General features: G+C 36.0%; 4 protein-coding genes across 10 annotated transcripts; 1 reads left to right on the top strand and 3 right to left on the bottom strand.

Annotated features, from left to right (window-relative positions):
- Nucleotides 1-952: 952 nt before the first annotated feature.
- On the top strand, nt 953-4,865 carry LOC108219216 (pentatricopeptide repeat-containing protein At5g42310, chloroplastic). 2 transcript variants are annotated; one of them, XR_001806559.2, is made up of 5 exons: nt 953-2,732; nt 3,053-3,205; nt 3,330-3,401; nt 4,161-4,372; nt 4,615-4,865. XR_001806559.2 is itself a non-coding variant. In XM_017392537.2 (4 exons), the coding sequence occupies exons 1-4, from the start codon at nt 1,029-1,031 to the stop codon at nt 4,269-4,271; spliced, it is 2,040 nt and encodes a 679-aa protein (XP_017248026.1). In that variant the 5' UTR covers nt 953-1,028; the 3' UTR covers nt 4,272-4,865. The 2 variants fall into 2 exon arrangements, 1 of the variants encoding a protein (XP_017248026.1); XM_017392537.2 differs by having other exon boundaries at nt 4,161-4,865.
- Nucleotides 4,866-5,055: 190 nt separating this feature from the next.
- Nucleotides 5,056-7,386, bottom strand: LOC108219217 (butanoate--CoA ligase AAE1). The gene is made up of 2 exons (XM_017392538.2): nt 7,137-7,386; nt 5,056-6,693 (listed from the first exon to the last, which is right to left on the bottom strand). Exons 1-2 carry the CDS (start codon nt 7,335-7,337, stop codon nt 5,242-5,244), a joined length of 1,653 nt encoding a protein of 550 aa, XP_017248027.1. The 5' UTR covers nt 7,338-7,386; the 3' UTR covers nt 5,056-5,241.
- A 1,200-nt stretch (nt 7,387-8,586) lies between these two features.
- LOC108219184 (butanoate--CoA ligase AAE1) lies at nt 8,587-12,044 on the bottom strand. Its single transcript, XM_017392489.2, has 2 exons — nt 11,643-12,044; nt 8,587-10,246 (listed from the first exon to the last, which is right to left on the bottom strand). The coding sequence occupies exons 1-2, from the start codon at nt 11,841-11,843 to the stop codon at nt 8,777-8,779; spliced, it is 1,671 nt and encodes a 556-aa protein (XP_017247978.1). The 5' UTR covers nt 11,844-12,044; the 3' UTR covers nt 8,587-8,776.
- A 3,527-nt stretch (nt 12,045-15,571) lies between these two features.
- On the bottom strand, nt 15,572-22,882 carry LOC108218561 (1,4-alpha-glucan-branching enzyme 1, chloroplastic/amyloplastic). 6 transcript variants are annotated; one of them, XM_017391547.2, is made up of 15 exons: nt 22,198-22,879; nt 21,911-22,099; nt 21,194-21,310; nt 20,559-20,772; nt 20,335-20,404; nt 19,985-20,254; nt 18,952-19,858; nt 18,524-18,640; nt 18,202-18,264; nt 17,866-17,973; nt 17,644-17,745; nt 17,217-17,284; nt 16,916-16,997; nt 16,166-16,282; nt 15,572-15,866 (listed from the first exon to the last, which is right to left on the bottom strand). In XM_017391547.2, the coding sequence occupies exons 2-15, from the start codon at nt 21,983-21,985 to the stop codon at nt 15,684-15,686; spliced, it is 2,493 nt and encodes an 830-aa protein (XP_017247036.1). In that variant the 5' UTR covers nt 21,986-22,099; nt 22,198-22,879; the 3' UTR covers nt 15,572-15,683. The 6 variants fall into 6 exon arrangements, 5 of the variants coding, with proteins under 5 accessions (XP_017247036.1, XP_017247037.1, XP_017247038.1 ...); XM_017391548.2 differs by having other exon boundaries at nt 21,911-22,094; XM_017391549.2 differs by having other exon boundaries at nt 20,559-20,769; nt 22,198-22,877.
- Nucleotides 22,883-23,053: the final 171 nt, after the last annotated feature.

Raw genomic sequence — 23,053 nt, 5'->3', positions numbered from 1 at the left:
CTCTCCTTGAGTTGTATATATAGATTTAAAATATAGGGAATCAAATAGGGAACACCGTTGGAGCAAAATAGCATTGGGTTTGCTCTTAGTCACTGAATTGAAAACGGTATTCAATAAAGTCATCAGACAGGTACCTCGAAATATGAGTTGAAGCAGTAAAAATATTATTTGTAAAATTTTACATATTATTCTTATGTTACCGTAACCAAATAAAAAGTTATGACTTCTAGTAATTATGATAATATATTTAGATTTTATCAAATTTATTTATTATTTTTTTAAATTATAATATAAAAAATAACTATATAATAAAAACTATATTTAAAATAAACTTGATAAAATCTAAATATCTAAATATATTATAATAAATACTAGAAGTCATAATCTTTTAGTTGGTTGAGTTAACATTTAAAAATGATGTGCAAAACTCATAAATAATATTTTTATTGCTTGAACACATATTTCAAGGTACTTATTTGATACCGTTTTGAGTCCAGTGACCAGTTTCATACATTAAGTCCACTTCAGCGACTAATTAAATAATTAACGCAAATTTTAAACTTACGAACATTTGTTTAATAAATTAATTAAACTTCAAAAATCAGCTCAAAAGTATGAAAATATATGAATAATATATTTTGTTATGATAATTTTATTTAATAAAAATTAATTCCATTATTAATAGAGATAAATTAAATATGGGGAGTAATAATCCGAGATCATGGGAGTAATATTTTTAATATTAGCTACACCATAATTTATTATTTGTATTTTATTTTTATATACAAAAATATTTTTTCAAATATTCGTGTGATATAATTGTAAGCTATTTTATTTATTTTATATAATTATACTCAATACTATAAATTTCATATAATTATACTCAATACTATTAAATAAGTGTAATGATAATTGATAAACTAAAGATATTTTGACTAAATTAATGATTTGAAATATAGAAGAGGAAAATCTAGCGGATAGAACCATCGTCATTGCTTTCCCTCCACCAGAACTTGCAGAAGAAGAGGATGAACTCGCTTCCTCTCCACCCACCGATTCCAACTCGCTCATTTTCAACTCACTCCCCATCTCTCCACCTTACTCGCCACCACCACTCTCTCCTATCTCCACCTCTCGCAACAACCTCTTCCTTATCCTACGACCAGAACGACGTCGCTTCGCTTCAAAACCGCCGCTACGACTTCACTCCCTTGCTCCAGTTCATCTCCAATCACGACTCCTCCGAGTTCGACTCGTCTTCTTCTGATTCCCCGACCGAGTTAGAACCTGTGGAACTCGAGCTCGCTGAGTCATACCGAGCTGTGCCAGCTCCGCTCTGGCACACTCTGTTGAAATCGCTCTCTTCCGAAACGACGTCGATTTCGAAGGCGTATGCGCTGGTGATGTGGCTGAAAAAGCATAATCTTTGTTTTTCGTATGAGTTGCTTTATTCGATTTTGATTCATGCTCTAGGGCGTTCTGAGAAGCTTTATGAAGCGTTTTTGTTGTCGCAGCGGCAGACGTTGACGCCGTTGACTTATAATGCTCTAATTGGTGCGTGTGCGAGAAATGGTGATTTGGAAAAAGCCCTGAATTTGATGGCAAGGATGCGAAGGGACGGGTATCAGCCTGATTTTGTGAATTATAGCTTGGTTATTCAGTCGCTTACGAGGAGTAATAAGATTGATTCGGCAATGCTGTTGAAATTGTATGAGGAAATTGAGAGGGATATGATTGAGGTTGATGGCCAATTGTTGAATGATATAACTGTTGGTTTTGCGAGGGCCGGGGATGTGAATAAGGCTATGTTGTTTTTGGGGATGATTCAGGGGATTGGGTTGAGTCCCAAGACGGCGACTTTGGTTGATGTGATTTCGGTGTTGGGGACTTCGGGGAGGACTGAGGAGGCAGAAGCAGTTTTTGAGGAGTTGAAAGAAGGTGGATTGAAGCCGAGGACAAGGGCTTATAATGCACTTTTGAAAGGGTATGTGAAGACGGGAGCGTTGAAGGATGCTGAATGGATTGTCTCCGAGATGGAGAGTAGTGGGGTTTCGCCAGATGAGCATACGTATAGTTTGCTGATTGATGCTTATGGCAATGCAGGTAGGTGGGAAAGTGCAAGAATTGTGTTGAAGGAAATGGAAGCTAATGATGTTCAGCCAAATTCGTTTGTGTTCAGTAGAATTTTAGCTAGCTATCGTGATAGAGGGGAGTGGCAAAGATCATTTCAAGTTCTTAAAGAAATGAAGGAGTGTGGAGTGCAGCCTGATAGGCAATTTTATAATGTGATGATTGATAGTTTTGGGAAGTATAATTGTCTTGATCATGCGATGGCCACACTGGAGCGAATGAAGGAGGAAGGGATTGAACCTGATACTGTCACATGGAATACACTTATAGATTGCCATTGCAAGTCCGGGCATCACAACAAGGCTGAGGAACTTTTTGATGAAATGCAAGAAATTGGATGTTTGCCTTGCACCACAACATATAACATAATGATTAATTCATTCGGGGAGCAGGAGAGATGGGATGGAGTGAAAAACTTGCTGGGGAAGATGCAGAGTCAGGGTCTACTGCCTAACGTTATTACGTATACCACACTAGTTGATATATATGGGAAGTCTGGGAGATTTAATGATGCAATTGAGTGCTTGGAGGTCATGAAATCTGCAGGCTTGAAACCATCCCCGACCATGTATAATGCATTGATTAACGCCTACGCACAAAGGGTATGTTGCTAACTCTGAATAAAATACACTGCAGATCATAACTTATAAGTAAGGCTTTAAAATATATTCGTTACTTTAATGCCAATGACTACATATCTCCTAATCTGAGTTTAATATATGAACTCTGTTTGAATAATTACTACCAAGAAGATTTGCACAACCTACTCCTGTACACATCCTGGCATAATACCATGAGATTCATAGAGTATGTTTACCTACCCTGAGTGGAATTTATGATACCTGTTTATGCAAGTGAATTTCTGATTTCCGATAGGATAGACCTGTATGATCACTACTGTTTTGACGCCATTTATCGACAGGGTTTATCGGAGCAAGCAGTAAATGCATTTAGGGTCATGAGAGCAGATGGTCTAAAGCCCAGTAATCTAGCTCTCAATTCATTGATCAATGCTTTTGGCGAGGATAGACGGGACACTGAAGCATTTTCTGTCTTGCAATACATGAAGGAAAATGCAAGTTGCTCTACTACATCTATAATCCCCTCCCTCTCCCTCTAATCACACACGAAAAGGCACCACTTTACCACCTCTTGTAACTATAATATAGGATATTCAGTTTTTCTGTTTTTAATTGCAGGGCCTGAAGCCTGATGTTGTCACCTACACTACACTAATGAAAGCTCTGATTCGTGTGGAAAAATTTAATGAGGTAAAAGTGTGGATAGTGTTATTTTGCACATTACAAGACAAATAGGACTTTAGCCACGCGTAGTGTTTCTCACATTGGATCACCTTACTTTCACTGTGCCAGTCCTACTTCCTGCCCTTCTAAAAAAACCCTATTCAAGCGGATCTCATACATCTGATTCTTGTAAGATCTGCAGCCCAACTAATTCACACTGTATCAACAAAATTTGTTTATCATCAAACCTCGTGTCCGTTAGGGGAAGCTGTCCACCCTCACCCATAGCTTCATAATTGGACTAGCTAGATGCTTCTTTTGCAAAAACCTTGATCTGCTTTTTATCATTGTTTTACTTTTCATTATGGTCATTCACCTGGTATTTTTTCTGGTGACGTATATGAAAATATCGGGTTTGATATATCTCAGAATGTGTCTGGTGTCAGTGTCATACAACTGCGTCAGGCACTTACTGTGTTGAGACAAATAAGAGCCCAGGTCCTTAAAAAAATCGATGCAACTAAACCAGGACATGGTGTTGTAATTTGTGAAGGCAACACACATGTAACTGTAGTTTAATATATTTTATAACTTCCTTGCTACTACCTTTTATTTGTCAAAATTATAATTCATCTAAAAATTTTAATTGATATATTTATGTCGTATGGTTTCAAATACAGTTAAAGTGCAAGAAGTTTTTTTTGAGTTGAACTTTTAGTCTGAATGTTCTTCCCAACTTTCAGGATTACTATTATATTATGTTATGCTGACTACTTTGAAATTCAGGTTCCAGCTGTATACGAAGAAATGATTTTGTCCGGGTGCCACCCAGACAGGAAAGCTAGAGCAATGTTACGGTCTGCTCTTAGATACATGAAGCAGACACTGAGATCATAGATGGCGGCATGAGTTACACGGAACAGATTTTCATGTAATTGGCAGAGCCAGCCTGCAGATTTAGTTATTGTGCATCATCAGGAGATGAGGGTTGTGGTAAGGTCAGTCTAATGTTATTCCAGCATCAAATATGAGAAGTAGCTTGACTGCCAGTGGTTGCTCACGAACACAAGTTCAAGATGTTAGGTTAATGTTGCTATAAACTGGTTAGACTGCACTTCAATCTTCTAATGCCACCAAAAAAAAAAAATCTACGGCCATCTTCTTGATCAGCACCATATCCTACCGCAATTAGTCCTCTTTCCAAGTCAGATGTATTAGTTTGATTTGTGGTTTGTGCTAGGTATCATCCTGTCATTGGAATATAGATGCAACTCAAGTTCCAGGATGAAGTGCGCAGAGACGGAGAATGTCCATAGCCAAAGTATTGACACAGTTTTTTTAGTAGGGGCAGTGAATATTTAAGAAGTGCACATATGATACTGGACTTACTACTGTAAACAAGCAAAAACCGACCAGTGAACCTTCACATGGTTGTTCAATTGTAAGTGGGAGGTTGTTAATAAGTGTTATATTAGAAGAAACCTTCAATTACATCTAAAACTATTTACGTAGTAAATATTATTAAACCCTGTCATAAACCTAAAACTGTGCATAAATAGACCTGTCTATGGTACCAGTTGCAAACAGAATGAAACTTCTTAACAAAATAAGTTAAGTTGTTAGTGTTCAGAAAAACTAGTCAGAGTTATTTTAGTTAACGGCCTAGACTAACAGTGAAGAATGCAATTCCAAATCCAAGCCCATGTTATTTCAGAGAGCTTTAATTCTCCGACAACATACATTATGATAGAATAAAGAAAGATGATGGTTAAAACCACAATGCATAATATGGATACCAATTATTTGCTGCCAAATGAAATGACAGTCATAAATTGTTCTAGATTGCAGGTAAATTTCATACAGGAACTTATAATCTGCTAGGTATGCTGGTTGCCAGGTTTCCCATAGCTCTGGCCTTTTGCCTGAGCACGTACTTGTGTGTCTTTCCTGTGGAAGTCTTGGGCAGATCCTCGAAAACCACAGTACGAGGAGCCATGTACTGAGGCAAGCGGCTCCGACAATAGCTGATAATCTCATCATCACTCACATCACACCCATCCTTGAGCTTGACAAATGCACAAGGCGTCTCTCCCCAAAGAGTATCAGGCCTTCCCACAATAGCTGCTTCGAAAACGGCTGGATGACTGAAAAGCACATCTTCCACCTCTATTGTGCTTATATTCTCCCCTCCAGAAATAATTATGTCCTGAGACCGATCCTTGATTTCAATATATCCGTCTTCGTGCTTCACCCCCAGGTCACCACTCCGAAACCACCCATCCTTGAAGGCATCCTCTGTCGCCTCGCGGTTCTTGAAGTATCCATTCATCACCGTGTTGCCTCTGTACATGACTTCACCTAGTGTTTTTCCATCTGCAGGCACACTCTTCATAGTATCAGGATCCTTGACATCAACTTCTTCCAAGCCAGTATGCTGCACTCCTTGACGAGACTTCATCCTGGCCCCGGCCTCAGGAGGCATGGCATTCCACTCCGGCTTCCAGTAGCAAACCGTGGCAGCGCCATAGGTTTCCGTCTGACCATATGCATGAGTCACCAAGAACCCCAGCTCCTCAATCTTTAAAATCACCTGAGGAGGCGGGGGCGCGCCTCCTGTCAAGACCCTCACCTTCCCTGGAAAAGCCTTCCTCTCCTCACTCGGGGCATTCGCAATCATGTTCAGCACAGCTGGCGCGCCTCCCATATCCGTGACACGGTGCGTGACAATGCTGTCAAAAATAACCTTCGCGGTCGCATCTCTAAGACAAACATTAGTCCCGCCTAGAGCAGCCACGCCCCACGCGAGGCACCACCCGTTACAATGAAACATCGGAACCGACCACAAGTACACAGGCATAGCAGACATTTCCGTAAGAATCGTAGCAGCCAGAGCATTGAGATAGGCGCCTCTGTGGCTATACACCACGCCTTTCGGCGTGGCTGTGGTCCCTGAAGTGTAACTAATCGAAATAGCATCACATTCGTCACGCGGGAGCCTTAACTCAAAGTCCACACTCCCTGTTGCCAGAAGAGACTCGTACTCCGATGTGACTGGCTTATTAGATGGCTTATAAGTGTCATAGATGGCCACGAGATGAGGCAGCTGAGTGGCTGTCTTCGACAGAGTGTCCAGTACTCCTTTGGCGAAATCGAGGAATTGGTAATCCACGAATATGACCTTGGCGCCAGATTGTTTCAGTAATGCTGCAATTGTATCCGCGTCAAGACGAGTATTGAGTGTAGAAAGAACGGCTCCTGCCATAGGAACTGCGAAATGCAGCTCAATCATAGCAGGAGTGTTCGGGCCCAAACCAGCCACCTGACCAAAAAGAAAAATCACAAATTAGATCCCGAAAGAACTGTAAGTTTATAATCTATGTTAGTCGGACTCAGCCAGAAGGTCATACGTGTCAGATATGAGTACTTCGAGGCAAAGTGAATAGTCAGAGTAACATAATTTATGGATAAAAACAACATAATGATTTTATCAAAATAAAACGTTAAATATATTCATCCCATAGCATGTATTCTGAGATTTTTTTTTAAAGTAAAATTTAAACATAATAAGATATTAGTATATTAATGTAACAAGTTTTGTATCTTGACAATAATAATTTAAATAACTATATTAAAAATATTAAATTTCTAACAAATAATAAACTTAAAAAATTTATATAATCCCGTGCTTGGCACGGGTCATCGACTAGTAATTTATAATAATGACATGCAGAACGTAAAAGACAGTGAGGAATGAATACTGACCACATCACCGCGTGAAACGCCGAGCAGAGAGAGAGCAGAAGCAAGTTGAGTGCACCTCTGAAGAGTCTGTGACCACGTAAATTTCACGTTTTCACCGTACACAATAGAGACTCTGTCTCTGTACACAATGGCAGCTCTTTTCAAGAAGCTTATGGGTGTTAGAGGAACATAATTTGCAGGACATTTTTTTGTGCCTTCCATTTTTCTTTTGATCTATGGATTTAGATAATTGTTGTGTTTGTGTTAATCAAACGAAATGAGATGTCTTTTTATAGGAGCCTCTAGCAGATTTCAAATCGAAACGGCGCGTGTTTTTAATATTTTATCCCTGCCGTTTTCGGGAAACCGAAATGCAACGTCTTTTTTTTTTTTTTTCATTTTTATTTGTTGAGATAAAATGTTCTTTATTTTAGTTTTTCCAATTCCGTTTCTTCCGTTTTATGCTAAACCGACATGCAGTTTGTAAGAAATATATGTTTTATTAGTTAAGATATTATTAAATAAAAGGATTAATTTATAGAAATAAAAGTCTGATGATTGGAAAAATGTTTTACCTTTTACATTATTCCCGTTTTGCGCTAAAACGGAATGTCTTTCGTAGTTTCCAAGCGATTTCCAAAACCAAACGTTTTAATTTTTAATTTTATTTTTTCAGTTTTCCCCCTAAAACGAATTGAATTATCTTTATCTTCCGTTTTTTATGAAACGGAGTGTTTTTATAAGACATTTTAACTGGGTTACCACACCGAAACATCTCGTTTATTAAATCCTTTATTTAAAGGATAAAAATATACCCTCTCCTTGTTCTCTACAATGAAACGTTTTTATTTATTATATTTCTTCATTCTAAAGTGAATAACATTACTGTGGGGTTTCGTAGACGTGTGACGATCACACACGGTCACGTATGGACTCAAATTTTTTTTAATTCTTTTGAATGTGTATAAAATATAAATGTGTTTGATGAGTTAAATATATGAAACAAATATTTCTTCTACATATATTAAAATGTCTACTATTTGGTTTTCCAGTTTAGCTAAAACAAATCTCCTTTCTTTTTAACAAAATAATCCACGTAGGTCCCTGGATCGTGATTACATGCCTCTTTGGGTAAGGAAGTTTATGGCTTCTTTTACTAAAAAATCGCTTCTGCTTTTGCTGACTGATTGGAAAAGTATACCTGATTAGCTCTAACATTTATATGGTTTGAGCTGATTTATTCTTGCCTTAATTGGGCTGAATAATCACCCAAGTACCAAAAAGAGAAAATAATGTCATGTATAACCATTTAATTAATTCCATTGTTATGAAGCCATTCTTATGTCACAGTTACCTAGTTTAACATGAGGATTTATCATACATACAACGTTTTTGACTTGCAAATCCATCTGAGATAGTATCTCAGAGATACCTTGCAGAAAACACTAGTTATTTGCTAAATGATCCACACTAAACAGTAAAGACAGGAAGTCCAAGTCCATGTATTTCAGCAAGCTTCAATACTCCACAGGAATACATTATTATACATTCATGAAAGATGCTTCTTAACAGCACAATACATATGGATACTGTATATTTAGCTGCCATGTGACAGCACAAATTCTTCTGAATTGTTGAAGCGACAAGCTTCATTTAGGAACTTATAATTTGCTGGTAGTGCTCTTTGGAAGGCTTCCCATAGCTCTAGCCTTTTGCCTAAGTATGAACTTTTGGGTCTTTCCTGTTGAAGTTTTGGGCAGATCCTCAAAAACCACAGTACGAGGAGCCATGTAATGAGGCAAGCGACTCCGACAATAACTGATGATCTCATTACCAGTAATATCACACCCATCCTTCAGCTTCACGAATGCACAAGGGGTTTCTCCCCAATGATCATCAGGTCTTCCCACGATAGCTGCTTCAAGAATTGCTGGATGACTAAAAAGCACAGCTTCTACCTCTATCGTGCTTATATTTTCCCCTCCAGAAATAATGATGTCTTTCGAGCGATCCTTTAGTTCAATGTAACCATCTTCGTGTTTTACACCCAAGTCACCACTTCGAAACCACCCACCTTTGAAAGCATCTTCTGTTGCCTGACGATCTTTCAAGTACCCGTTCATCACAGTGTTGCCTCTGAACATAACCTCGCCTATTGTTTTCGCGTCTGGAGGTACACTCTTCATAGTAGTAGGATCTTTGACGTCAACTTCTTCCAAGCCAATATGATGCACTCCTTGACGAGACTTGATCTTTGCTTGTGCATCAGGAGGCAGGGTATTCCACTCTGGCTTCCAGGAGCAAACGGTCCCAGGACCATATGTTTCTGTCAGACCATATGAATGAGTGACACTGAATCCTAGCTCCTCCATCTTAAAAATGACCTGAGGAGGCGGTGGTGCACCACCGGTCATCACCATCACCTTTCCCGGAATTGCTTTATTGACTTCAGGTGGCGCATTTGCTATCATATTTAAAACTGTAGGTGCACCACTCATATGTGTAACATGGTGCAAGGTTATGCTATCAAAAATATTTTTTGCAGTGACATTTCTTAGACAGACATTTGTTCCACCTAGAGCAGCAATAGCCCAAGTAAGACACCAGCCATTACAATGAAACATAGGAACCGCCCATAAGTAGACAGGCATAGAAGACATATCATTAAGAAGGGCGGCGGCCAAAGAGTTTAGATATGCACCTCTATGACTATATACCACACCTTTTGGGCTTGATGTCGTTCCTGAAGTATAATTAAGTGATATGGGATCCCATTCATCATGCGGAAGTCGTATTTCAAAATCCAAGCTTCCCGTTGCTAAAAGAGACTCATACTCCGAGGTTATTGAGAAACAGATTTCAGTATTAGAGTCTGATGGTTTATCAGACTCAGAGATGACTACAAGATGAGGCAGCTGAGTGACAGTCTTTGATAGAATTTCCAGTGCTCCTTTTGCAATATCAAGGAATTGGTAATCTACAATTATGATTTTGGCACCTGAATGTTTCAGTAACACTGAAACCATAGCTGAATCATGACGTATATTAAGTGTACAAAGAACTGCTCCTGCCATAGGAACTCCAAAATGTAGCTCATACATGGCGGGAACATTTGGGGCCAAAGCAGCAATCTAGCCAAAATAAATACATATAAAAAGCTTAATATGTGAACTACAAAGAACATCACAGTCTAGTGACACACACAGACACACACACACACACACTTCTCTTCTAGCCTTTTCTATTCGGGAATTTATTCTTTCAGACACAAATGGTAAAAAGGCTTATAATAAGATCTACCAAAGCACATGAACTAATAAATGATCACTGTCCTTACTAAATTTTTTCTTTGTAAGATTCAAACTTGTAAAACTAGGAGCACAAAAAAATTGAAGTTGGAGTGGATAGACTGTTTGTGTATTCGCGGGTTTAAGATTACTAAAACACCAAAAGAGTATTTTAAAGACATTGATGCTCATACATAGAGGGAATATCTGGGGCCAAAGCAGCAATCCGGCCAAAAAGATATATATACAAAAGCCTTAGTAGGAAAACTACAAAGAACTTAACAGTCTTATAATGCTCACTTCTACCCTCTACCTCCTATCAGTAAAAAGAACTATAGATGTTATTCTTTCAAACACAGAAGGTAAATTAGGGAGATAAAATTCCGAATTACTAATAGAATCTGTGGATGAAGAGTGAATTCTACTAAAAAAGCAAAAGTCAAAAACTTCTATAAACTTTATTTCAAAAATGATATTGATATCAATTACAATACACGCGACCGAGAACAAAATTAGATGTTACTTATGTTTATTCAAGAAACAAAAGAATAGAGGGTAGTATAAAACTCTCAAAATAGTCTTTTAATTCATCACTTATAAGTTTTAAGGAATGGAATGAAAATTTCATTTTTCTTATATAAACCTTAAATATTTTTTCTATTTGCATAGACACGTCCAATTAATGGTTCCCTTTTCTTCTACATTGATTCGCCATGTTTATTCCGCTTTCATGAGCAAGTTTATTTTATTATTTCAAAATTCAACCATTCCATTTTGCTAAGTTGTTACAGTCTAGCCCTTTTATTAATTCTACTTCATATGTTCCCCCACAGTACTACTTTAAAGTCTTCCATATTCATCTTCTGTCAACCCATCTCTAACAAGCATAGGCAAAATGTGCACAATATAATCGACTTAAAGCATGTTAATCTCAGCTTTGCAGGGCTGTTTGTTTAGTTTAACTACCAACTTCTAAATCAAGCTTGTCCCGAACTCTAATCAAGCTCGTAACAACTCTCCAAATCACAAGTCAAGTACAACTAATCCCCATCACAATTCACACTGATCACACAGTCAAACTACTACAAATCATCAGCAGTTAAAACACAACACAATCATCTGCAATTCGGGCATCTAACAACACCAATTCACTAATTAAAACTCAAAACACAACAAAGAAATAAACCAAAATCATCAATAATAATGAAAAAAGCCAAAAAGGGTAAAAAAAAAACCATACAACATCACCGGGTGAAACGCCGAGTTGGGAGAGAGCCGAAGCGAGTCGAGTGCACCTCTCAAGAGTCTGCTTCCATGTAAACTTGACATTTTCACCATATATAATAGAGAGCCTGTCTCTGTAAGCAATCGCTGATCTTTTCAAGAAGCTGATGGGTGTTAATGGAACGTAATTTGCAGAGCATCTGTTCGTCCCTTCCATTCTGATTCAATTTTTGTTTCAGTGACAAAGAAACAAAAAACAAGTCACAATTGCAAGTGATATGAAATATGATGACGATGATTGTGTGAATCTGCAGCTTGTGATACGATGAATGTGTTTGCACTCTGCAGCTTTTACTGTCCCCACAGCTTTGCTAGTGCGCAGATAACGTTTCACAAGTGGAAAATAAATTATTACCTTCCATTTTTGAGAAATTTATGATTGAAATAAATTAGAGAGTCTTCGGTACGATATTTTCTTTTTTTAGTTTTATTCTCCATTCCTTTCTTTCAACTCGTGAAATAAATTATTATTTTTGAAATAATAAATTTAAATTTTAATTATTAATTAATATTCGATTATTTTTATTATGTATGAAAATTAAGCCCAAAGTGTTGAAAATTCGTCCACGGCATATCGGATATGTAATTATTATTGGAATAAGTGCCGGAGATTATATAGTACAAACATGGGCCTCGTTTGGTACACGAGTTTTGTAGTTACGCATGTAAGTTGAAATTCATTGGAACTAGGTTACTGCGCACACTTCCTTGGAAATTTTAAATCACACGTGTTTGGTACTCTATAAACTATGTAACCACGCTTATATTCAATGTTTCTTGTAAAAATTTATATATTATGATATATTAATTTAATTATATAATAAATATGTTGTATATAATTATAATTGTATTAAAATTAGTAAAAATTAAAATTATATATATGTACATTATTTAAAACAACTTATAAACAAAAAAATAATTAATCATACTTATAATTATATTAGAAGATATATAAAATATTAATTATAATCATATTAAAAGAATATAAAAATAAGATATTATATACATATAGCTGAAAATAAAATTAAATATAATTGACATATATAAAAGTTGTAACATAAAATTATTACAATTTATTAATATTGAAAAATAATATTAAATTATAGATTTATATACATATGAATTAATATATAATACGGATAATCTATAAATGACAAATACCATATAATATTAAGTAAGATTAAAGTAAAATCAATATATATAAAAATAATTATATACAAATATATTTTTATATATTATATCTTATTTGAAAAGTTGGAAAAAAAAGTTTAAATGAAAGACATCAACACAATAACTCACAAAAACCACGTTGAAGCTCAGAAACTAGGTTACCGTGTTTTGGTGCAAGTTGGAGTACCTAGAAAGTCTGAGTTACATGACTTAAATTAAAAGTTACAAAATCAAACACTGTAACTTAGATCAGCTCCAGTGAAGTGTAGGTTACAACGTTGGGTTAGATCCAACCAAGGCCATGATAGTAGTTCATATGCTGTTCCGTATAATCTAGGAATTTTCGCTTGTATTTGTATTATTTGCACTACATGTCAAAACTGATAAAATTTAGGGCTTTTTTTATTCATAACCACGATTTCAATCTTATTTCTAAAAATACTACCTTATCCAATCTTATTTTCAAAAATACTACCTTCTCTAAAATATTTTCAAAAATACTGTGGTTGCATATGCAACCATATATGCAACTACAAATCCTGATTTCAAGTTTCAGATTGCAAATGTCATTTTCGACCTCATCGTTGGAATCGATATATATATATATATATATATATATATATATATATATATATATATATATATATATATATATATCGATTCCAACGATGAGGTCGAAAATGACATTTGGAAACTGGAACTTGAAATCAGGGATTCAGTTGTATATATGGTTGCATATGAGGTTGTATTCAGTTGATTCTATTGTAATCTAATGGCCCCGCAGGGGCACCCATACATCAGTTGCAACTTACAGTTTTCCGTTGCATATGAGGTTGCACGCAACCTCATATGCAACCTCATATGCAACTAAATGCAACTGAAAACTGTAAGTTCCAACTGAAGTATGGGTGCCCCTGGCGGGGCCATTAGATTGCAATAGAATCAATTGAATGCAACCTCATATGCAACTAAATGCAATCTCATATGCAACTAAATGCAACTGAAAACCGTAAGTTCCAACTGAAGTATGGGTGCCCCTGGCGGGGCCATTAGATTGCAATAGAATCAACTGAATGCAACCATATGCAACTGAATACAACCATATGCAACTATATATGCAACTGAATTTCTGATTTCGAGTTCCAGTTTTCAAATGTCATTTTCGACCTCATCTTTGGAGTCGATATATATATATATATATATATATATATATATATATAGGGTCAGGTTCCACATAGAACCTTATAATTTTAGAACCTTAGAACCTTCATTAAATGACAATATTTAATTACATGATTAATATAAACTTTCCTAAATTATATAATCTAATCATATAATTTATAGGCTTGTACTGCTGCAGAATATTTGTTAAAGATCTTCAATACAAATTATTACGTCATACTGCTGGGGAACATATATTAATATAATTAAAAATAATTTTATAATACAATATTTTTGTAGGAAAATACGTCATACTGCTGCGGAACATATATTAATATAATTAAAAATGATTTTACAAATTGTAGGAAAATACAAATTATGCATATGCTGCTGCAGAACATATATTAATATAATTGAAAATGATTTTATAATGCAATACATTTGTAGTAAAATGCAAATTACTACGTCATACTGCTGCAGAACATATATTAACATAATAAAAAACAATTTTATAATGCAATATTTTTATAGAAAAATACAAATCACTACGTCATACCGCTGCGAACATATATTAATATAGTAGAAAATTATTTTATAATGCAATATTTTTGTAGAAAAATACAAATACTGTTATAGCACGTAAATATTATACACTAATATGATTTAATAATTATACCGATACTGCTGTAGTATGTTATCAACTAATATAACAAACGATTTGATTAGAAGGTAATAATTAAATTTTAATACATGCAATTAGAACATTTAATGCATTCATTAATTACCTATAATCAAGTAAAAAGATACTAAATAACTAACATTAAATGCAGCATTTGATCATAACCATTGATTTAACAATAATCTAATGATTCTATATGAGTTCTAAGTTCTAATTTAAAATGGGTTCTAATTTGAACCTCACCCTATATATATATATATATATATATCGACTCCAAAGATGAGGTCGAAAATGACATTTGAAAACTGAAACTTGAAATCAGGATTTGTAGTTGCATATATGGTTGCATATGCAACCACCGTATTTTTGGACAATATTTTCAAAAAGGTAGTATTTTTGAAAATATTTTAGAGATTTGAAAATAAGATTGGATAAGGTAGTATTTTTGAAAATAAGATTGAAAAAACAATATACAAGATAATTCCCCTAAAATTTAATATGAACTTAATATTTGAGATTATGCCGGATTATATACTTAAATCACGTATCCCTCCAAATTACTTGATTTTTAATAAGACAAGTTTATGCTCCGTTATCACGCTCCTATGACTTAAACTTCTGTCCATTCCAAAAGTTATTATGAGAACATACTCTAGCTTGACCTTTCTCATCTTTGAAGAAAATAATAATAATAATAATAATAATAATAATAATAATAATAATAATAATAATAATGTACTCATTAATTTATACTCAGGTTTTTAAACTTAATTGTTCGAAACAAACAACTATTTTTTTTAGCAGGTTTTAGACTCTATTTTTAAAGTATACAACTAGAGTAAAGACTCTTAATAGTTTTATGGTCACAGGTAATCTCATCTATCAGTTGTAGCATATGTATTATGTGATCTGATATTCTTTCACCAAATCATTCTTTATTGCATGGGATGATCAGTAATCTCACATGCCTTTAAGACTAGCTTCTTCTTACAAGCCTTTCAACAAAGTTGGACCAAGATCTTCATCTTCGACGACATTTGCTTCTTCAAGTTCCTCAAACTCGTCCAACGCATTTGTGTCATCTCTCTCGGCGACACCCACACCCACGGACAAAGCGCTATTGCTTTCTTCGATGCTTTCATCCAAGCTTTCTTCAACTCTGTAATAGACCTGGAAATGAAAGTGAAATGTATTTATAGATGGCTTATTTTGCAACTTCAAAGAGGCCATAGCTACTTGCAAATGTAAACACTTAATGCTTTGATGATTGACTGAACAAAATTCTATATTATAGATTACTGAAGGACACAATGCGGGATAAGAATTAATATGACACAAGGTTTAGAGTCCTGAAATTGTAGTATTTGAGCTTTTAGGATGCAGGAAACACTGTGGATTTCAACTGCTACCAGACCACTAAATCGACATTGCAGAGTAACCTACAGATGTTTCATAAAAGGGAAGCATACCACACACGTGCGAGCTGGGGAGAGTACTTGGAATGAGTTGGGCCGGTTATTGAAATTTGTTTCAGGGACTCCAGGTATTCCTTCCGGAGATGTGAAATGGTCCACGTTATGGGACACCTGTCATAAAGATTGTTACCACTTGGAATGAAGTTAATTTATAAGAGATCCAATATTTGCGCACATATTGGAGACAAGAAGAGAATCAGAATGGCTTGGTCACCAGCAACGGATAAAAATCTCACACAGCAGACCCTGACAGCATCTGGAATAAGATATTATACACCCAGCCACACACACAAATTACAGAATATAGATACCAATATTCTGTGACATTTTAGGAAGAAACAATATTATTTGCAAATTTGTCATTAAACTATGATCACTGCTTGGTATTTGATAAAATAGCGACATTAAAAACTATGCAAAGGCAAAAAGAAGTCTAGAATACAACATACAGTTGACAGAAGTAGTAAGCACATACACTTGACAGAAGCAGAACCGAAAGTATATCCACTGGAATATGTTTACAATAGAGGGTTTGCGGCAGAAAAAAATAATAAAGGGCCTGGCCCTGGGGTCAGTATGAATTAAAGGTTCCTGAGTTGCATGAAAAACTCTAGGTACAAGATTAAGCAGGCTCTGTCGCAAAATATCAAATGAACCAATTAACAATAGCAACGCAAGAATCATGACTTAATTTGTTATTTAGTCAGAACATGGTAATTATGCTATGTGAAAGGGTTTTATTACTCTTCCATGCCCACCAAACTCCAAAGCATCACTATCCAGCGCAACTCTATATATCCCCGGCATGTCACACCCAACTTTGTACCTGCATCGAGTGTTTGCAATACATGATTAAAATGGAATTTAGGAGCTGATATGATTGCATCTCTAAATATTCATCAAAAATGCTTCTAGCTTTAGGAATTATTTTAATTAGAACCGGGAAAAAATTATTGTTCATAAGCATTGCTAGCAGGTGTCAGGCCAGTTATATTGGTTACTATTCCACCTATACATATAAAAGATAATATCAATGCAAATGTACCCGTCATAAGTACAATCAGGGTGGAAGTTGAAAACAAATATTAGATCTCCCCGTTCAAACACAATAACCTGAAAAGATAATAACACAAAATTTTGAACATGGATAATAAAATTCCAGTATCTCAAGTGTATGTTACAAGATGGATATAAAAGCAAAAAAATGAACTACATTGATAATTTGTTATACTGATCGCACATAAGACCTGATGTAAATTCAATGTTACATGATCTATGCAATATCTACCAAAAATATAGTGAATCCAGTAGCTTAAATCTGCAAAATTATCCGCATTGTCCTAGTAATCATGTAATGAACATCATGCACGTAAATAGTGCCAATATATCGTTAAAGATAAACTTCTTGTATGAATACTTTCAAGCATAGTAAAATAAATATTTAGTAGTATAAGGCTCAAGAATATATGTACCTTATCCACATTATTTGCACAGCTCACCATTTGTTTACGCGATGCAATGAATGCGAATTTTTCATCAAGCATATTCATAGCTCTATCAAATGCATACATGAACTACATTTACAAAAGTGAAGACCAAGCAAAAATTTATGTTAACACAATAAGAATTAGCTACTACTCTCTTGATGAGACACCGTGTTATCACACAGGAAAAAAACACACTACTGACACTACCTGATATCTCATGTGATCTTCATCGACCAGATTCCACTGCCGTCTGCATTTATCATAACTCCAATTATTGCCTTCTCTAGGGAAGTCTATCCACTCTGGATGGCCAAACTATAAGAAAAAGATAGAGACACGCATAGTTATAGCATTATAAGATATATCCCAAACAAATTACTGGACGTCTATGTATCTTTTCACATGGATAAATCAAGAGCTACAGGAAATTGATATTTTCTTGTAAGTTATAACGGGAGTTCACTAATTGGTACATATTCTGATGTCTCTGTAAATATCCTGATTTAGGCTGAGCTCTAACCATCGTTGCATGCTGTTTCTTACCTCATTTCCCATGAAATTAAGGTACCCCTCCCCTCCTAAAGCCATCGTGATGAAGTGAATCATCTGCAGTCAAATTATTGAAGTGAGAACTGCAGGCAGTGCAAAATAATTAATATAAATAGATATAGACACCTAGTGACCAATCTCCAGCCCCTCGAAATAAGAAGTCAGACTTAGAATGAAGGAAACCAAACAGAAATCTGGATGGCATCTAACATGTGAAAAAGCTTAGCAGATACAAGTTAAGCTGGACTTCAAATGTGATAGTAAATTCGTACGCTTGAGGGCCTTAGACAATGAACAAGAACAAGCAAACACACACCTTATGAAGTGCAATGCCCCGATCAATTGTTGGTGAAGCGGCTACTAATGCAGACATGCCTGAATACATTTCCTGGTCCATAAGTAAAAATGCAATAGTCTTGTCTCCCACTATAGCCTGCAAATAAGTTAAACACCACAAAATCAATATATAAAGCAGAAGGTCGCTTCTCAGTGACCAACCTCAGCACTCCTCCTCGCTTAAAGCTGAAAAGGTCAGATAATCTAAGTTTTGGGGATGGAAAAGATAGCTTTCATATAAACTGCAAAAAGTTATGACAACTATGGTGGAAGACACTACATGACCATTAGATAAATAATTCAATATACTTCCCGAACTCGCTATCGAGTTTGTGACGTTTTACAAAGGACCAAATGAGAGGCTACCATTGAAATATAAACTTTCTGACACAGATTAAACATGTATACCTGATCATGACTTTCAGCATAAGCTATACACTTCTCATTGAATCTCCTATTAGTCAAACTCCAGGATATCTCCTCCATAGACCACTCTTCATCTTTCTTATTTTTCAAGTAATCAATCCATCTGTCAGGTATAGCCATCGCCAGACGATAATCAAAACCAATGCCTCCCTCAGTTACAGGTCGGCCTAGTCCTGGTACACCAGAAACATCTTCCGCGACCACAGTTGCATCAAGTAGAAGACTGTGTATCAGATTGTTAGCCAGCATCAGGTAAACCACTGCATCGACGTCTGTTGAGTCGCTAAAATACTCATTATAATCCCCTGTGAATTCCATGTTAATTCCATGGTGATGGTACAGCATTGATGTCACTCCATCAAATCGAAACCCATCAAATTTGTACTCCTCCAGCCACCATCTCAAATTAGATAGTAGGAAACGGAGTACCTCCCAGTTGGCATAGTTGAAAAGTCTACTATCCCACAACTGGTGGTAACCACGGTGTCCAGTGTGAAAGTACGAATCCTGTGAACTTTGTCCAACATCGAAGCCATTAAGGCCATCAGTAACATTGTTGCTTACATGGCTGTGAACAATATCCATCAGTACCCGTAAACCTAAGCTGTGTGCTTTATCTATTAAATACTTAAGGTCCTCAGGGGTTCCCGATCTACTGCTCACAGCAAAAAAGTTTGTGACATGATATCCAAAAGAACCATAGTATGAATGTTCCATCACAGCCATCAACTGGACTGTGTTATAATTGCTTGCCTTAATACGAGGCAAAATATTATCTGCAAACTCTCTGTATGAACTTACACGGGGTTCTAAACCACTCATCCCAATATGAGCCTCATAAATCCTTGGTGCTGCAGATTTTGGAGGACGTGGATATCTGAACTTATACCTGCAAGGTCGAAAGAGACAACACTTCAGTAAAGAGAACTATGTAAAATTGCAGACAGTAAACAGTGTGTAGCACTTCAGAAGACAACAAGTTGTGGTAATTGTTTTCAATAAACGTAAAGCATACATCTCTGAGCGTGGCGGGTCCCAGTACACACCGTCATAAGGTGCACCAAACCTGGCTGCATCCACAGTGGCATATTTAATCCAAGCTGGGATTCTGTCAACCCAAACTCCATCACCATGCTTGAATCTAAACTTAACCTTTGAGTTATGCGGAATGGCTGCCTTCCCACCTAAATCAGGAATTGTAATACACCAAACGCCAAACTGATCTTTTTCCATATTGTGATTAGAGCCATCCCATCCATTGAAGTCACCAATAATTTGTGCTTCTCTGCAACATAAAAAAATCATCCCGGAGGTGAAAAACTGCATCTCAGACTAATGTGCCTTTCTCTAGAACACTATACTTACTGAGCAGCAGGAGCCCATTCACGGTATACTATGCCACCTTTTTCTCTGTTAAGCCCGAATTTCAAATAACCTGCAATACAATAGCAAAACTGGTCATAACTCATTAGTGACGTCACAGAAGCTAGTTCCAGAAAGCTCATAGGTACATGTGAGTAAAAATAAATTCCTTCTAGGGTTTGAAAGAAAAACAATGTTGCCGGGTGTCTTCTAATTTCCATCATTACCTTGTGCAAAATCCTCAAGGCTTCCCTCATATTGTTCAATTAGCTTTTTCTGCGATAAATATCTTTTCATTCTGTATCCAAAGTGATCTTTATATGGTTGCAATCCCGGGTCAAGGTCCAAAACAGTAACAGTCTCGGTGTCTTCCTCAATATGCATCATATCAGAGTTTTCATCAGTTAGAACAGCTGAGAGGGAAGACCTCTGTTCAACCTGCTGAGGAATATTTATGTGTGTGTGATATCCAATTATAAATTAGGCAGAAAATATTTCAGATATAGAGAATGCACCCAGATAAAGCAAAATTATTTCTTGACAAGCCAAGTTTAACAACCAATCAATCGATGATGTGCAAACACAACTGAAAACACTTGTAGATGAGAGGACACCCTAAATCACCTCAGTTGCGCTCCTGCGATAATTTTTTTTAAAAGAACAAAATATCTCATTATAATATGACAGACAGATGGAAAATAATTGCCTTCATTGGAAAAAATTAATTTGGGTAATTTACTATAATGCACCTCTATCCTTTTGCTTCATCTTTGGGGTTATCTATAAATTTTTAAAAGAGATGCACTGCCCATTCTATTTCAGAATTAAAGACAGTAAGTAAATAGTTCAGTGTAGATTATACCCTCCTGGCTGTTGAGGATCCTGACAAGTGAAGAAATTGTCGATACTTAAGTGAATTTCTAGGTCCACAAATTTGTCCACGCGGCAGTTCATATGCAACAGACCATTTATTCCTGCCCTGTCGAAGACACGTATATGATACACTTTGTTAAGTAGCTGTGAGTTATACATAGTGATAAGTAATGAGTACAATTAGGAAGTGAAAAATAAATGTTATGCCCTATGAAGCAGAAACAATAGTTGTATTCAGTCACAATCATAAAAATCAGAACCATTATAATAGGTAAACTTTTTACTTCTTAAAATATCTTTGCATCAAATTAGATGATTCTGTAAAGTAAAGCATTCCATAATTGATAAGGACAAGAACTTAACAGGCGAGATATTTACTGACCAAACGCTTAAATTTAAGTTAATTATATAAAATCCGACATGAATCCTAGGAAACACAACATTTGAACCCTATTATCATTCCTAAAAATTGCTGAACCATGAAGGACAAAAGAAACCAATTCCTGTCAAAACTACAACAAATGTAACATCGTAGTAGCTTAAAGAAGCAGCTGAGAAGTTAAGTTGCACCGATAAACATAAAAACCCTCCAAATAGCAAATATCATCTCGAACGAGTTGACTGAATAATTTATGCACACATATAGTGCACAAAACAGACTACATAATAATCTGGGTTAAGAAAACACAGAATTGAAAGAATGTACCTTTGAGTGATATAGCTGAGTTGAGATTAAAGACCCAAATGCAGGTTTGCTAAGAATAGCCCACGTTCCGTACATCTTCCTTGAATATCTGTGTCTCCTTCTACATCATCTCTTCTGATTGTGTTTGTTAATGGACTTCAAAAAGTGTGATGATGATATTACACTAGTACTTTTTAGTACTCTTCTGTTCTGTCAGGGAAGGAATGAACAAGCTTATTATAATCCAAAATATTCTACCAAAAAAAAGAAAAAATCAAAAGAGGGACAAGAAGAATATTGGTCGATACCTTTCGTGGCCTTGATTTATTACTGTTGCATGTAAAGGAAGTAACGAATAATACAATGACCTGGTGAACCTTTTAGCAGAAATAAACTGATGCTAAATTTAGATTAATGTGTCTGAATATCCAGATGGTCCGAACGCGAGTCAGTTCCGACTATAAAATAAATTAAACCGAGGCGTATGTGCCAAGATTTTATTTATTAGGGTTCTGAGACAGGGTCGAGATCATGAGTGTGGGAATGCCGGTGAAGCTTTTACACGAGGCAGTGGAGCACGTTGTTACCGTAGAATTAAATTCTGGAGAGCTTTACAAAGGCACCTTGACTGATTCTGAACACTACTGGAACTGCGTGCTCGAAAATGTTACCTTCACTGCCATGGTGCTTGCCTTCTTAAACCCTAGCCGTAACATACATGTGCAGAACAGTTGTTGTGATGGTATTCATAGAGGGTGACCATATACCGAGAGTTTCGCAGAACAGATACTGATTTGTAAGGCTATAAGTCATATTTGTAAAAAAAAAAAAAAAAGTTATATATGATAATGAAATGAACTCTGTGTGGCTACTGAAAAAATTGCAGGGTGGGCAGGCAGGTGGTCGTGGAGCTCGTCCTACTAGAGGGGTGGTGCACCTCCACAGTCGGAGTCGGAGATAACTATATGATTCAACCCAAGGTTTTATATTTACACTACCCACCTAAGAGAAGCTCTTCACTGAAAGCTATTTGAATAATTACATTGCTCGGGATCCCTAATTTTCGTGACAGACGGATAATTAATTTTAATTGAGTAATTGATGTGCATACATGAAGTGTAAGTGGAACCAATCATGGATTTTCAACTATGCTTGAGAAAAAAA

This window comes from Daucus carota, chromosome 4, assembly GCF_001625215.2.
Source record: "Daucus carota subsp. sativus chromosome 4, DH1 v3.0, whole genome shotgun sequence".
In the NCBI taxonomy this organism is placed as follows: domain Eukaryota; kingdom Viridiplantae; phylum Streptophyta; class Magnoliopsida; order Apiales; family Apiaceae; genus Daucus; species Daucus carota.
This window is presented reverse-complemented; position numbering and strand designations above follow the sequence as displayed.

Bases quoted from the DNA above. Each gene is read 5' to 3' on its own strand.
- LOC108219217 (XM_017392538.2), bottom strand. From the start codon at position 7,337: ATGGAAGGCACAAAAAAATGTCCTGCAAATTATGTTCCTCTAACACCC. The intron at 6,694-7,136 runs GTCAGTATTCAT...CTTTTTGGTCAG, and splicing joins GCGTTTCACGCGGTGATGTG to GTGGCTGGTTTGGGCCCGAA.
- LOC108219216 (XM_017392537.2), top strand. From the start codon at position 1,029: ATGAACTCGCTTCCTCTCCACCCACCGATTCCAACTCGCTCATTTTCA. The intron at 2,733-3,052 runs GTATGTTGCTAA...ATTTATCGACAG, and splicing joins TTAACGCCTACGCACAAAGG to GGTTTATCGGAGCAAGCAGT. The intron at 3,402-4,160 runs GTAAAAGTGTGG...TTTGAAATTCAG, and splicing joins GTGTGGAAAAATTTAATGAG to GTTCCAGCTGTATACGAAGA.
- LOC108219184 (XM_017392489.2), bottom strand. From the start codon at position 11,843: ATGGAAGGGACGAACAGATGCTCTGCAAATTACGTTCCATTAACACCC. The intron at 10,247-11,642 runs GTATGGTTTTTT...TATTTTGGCTAG, and splicing joins GCGTTTCACCCGGTGATGTT to ATTGCTGCTTTGGCCCCAAA.
- LOC108218561 (XM_017391547.2), bottom strand. From the start codon at position 21,985: ATGTACGGAACGTGGGCTATTCTTAGCAAACCTGCATTTGGGTCTTTA. The intron at 18,641-18,951 runs GTATACATGTTT...ACTTATTTGCAG, and splicing joins ATGCTGAAAGTCATGATCAG to GCTATAGTGGGAGACAAGAC. The intron at 15,867-16,165 runs GTATGCTTCCCT...TTTCATTTCCAG, and splicing joins CCCCAGCTCGCACGTGTGTG to GTCTATTACAGAGTTGAAGA.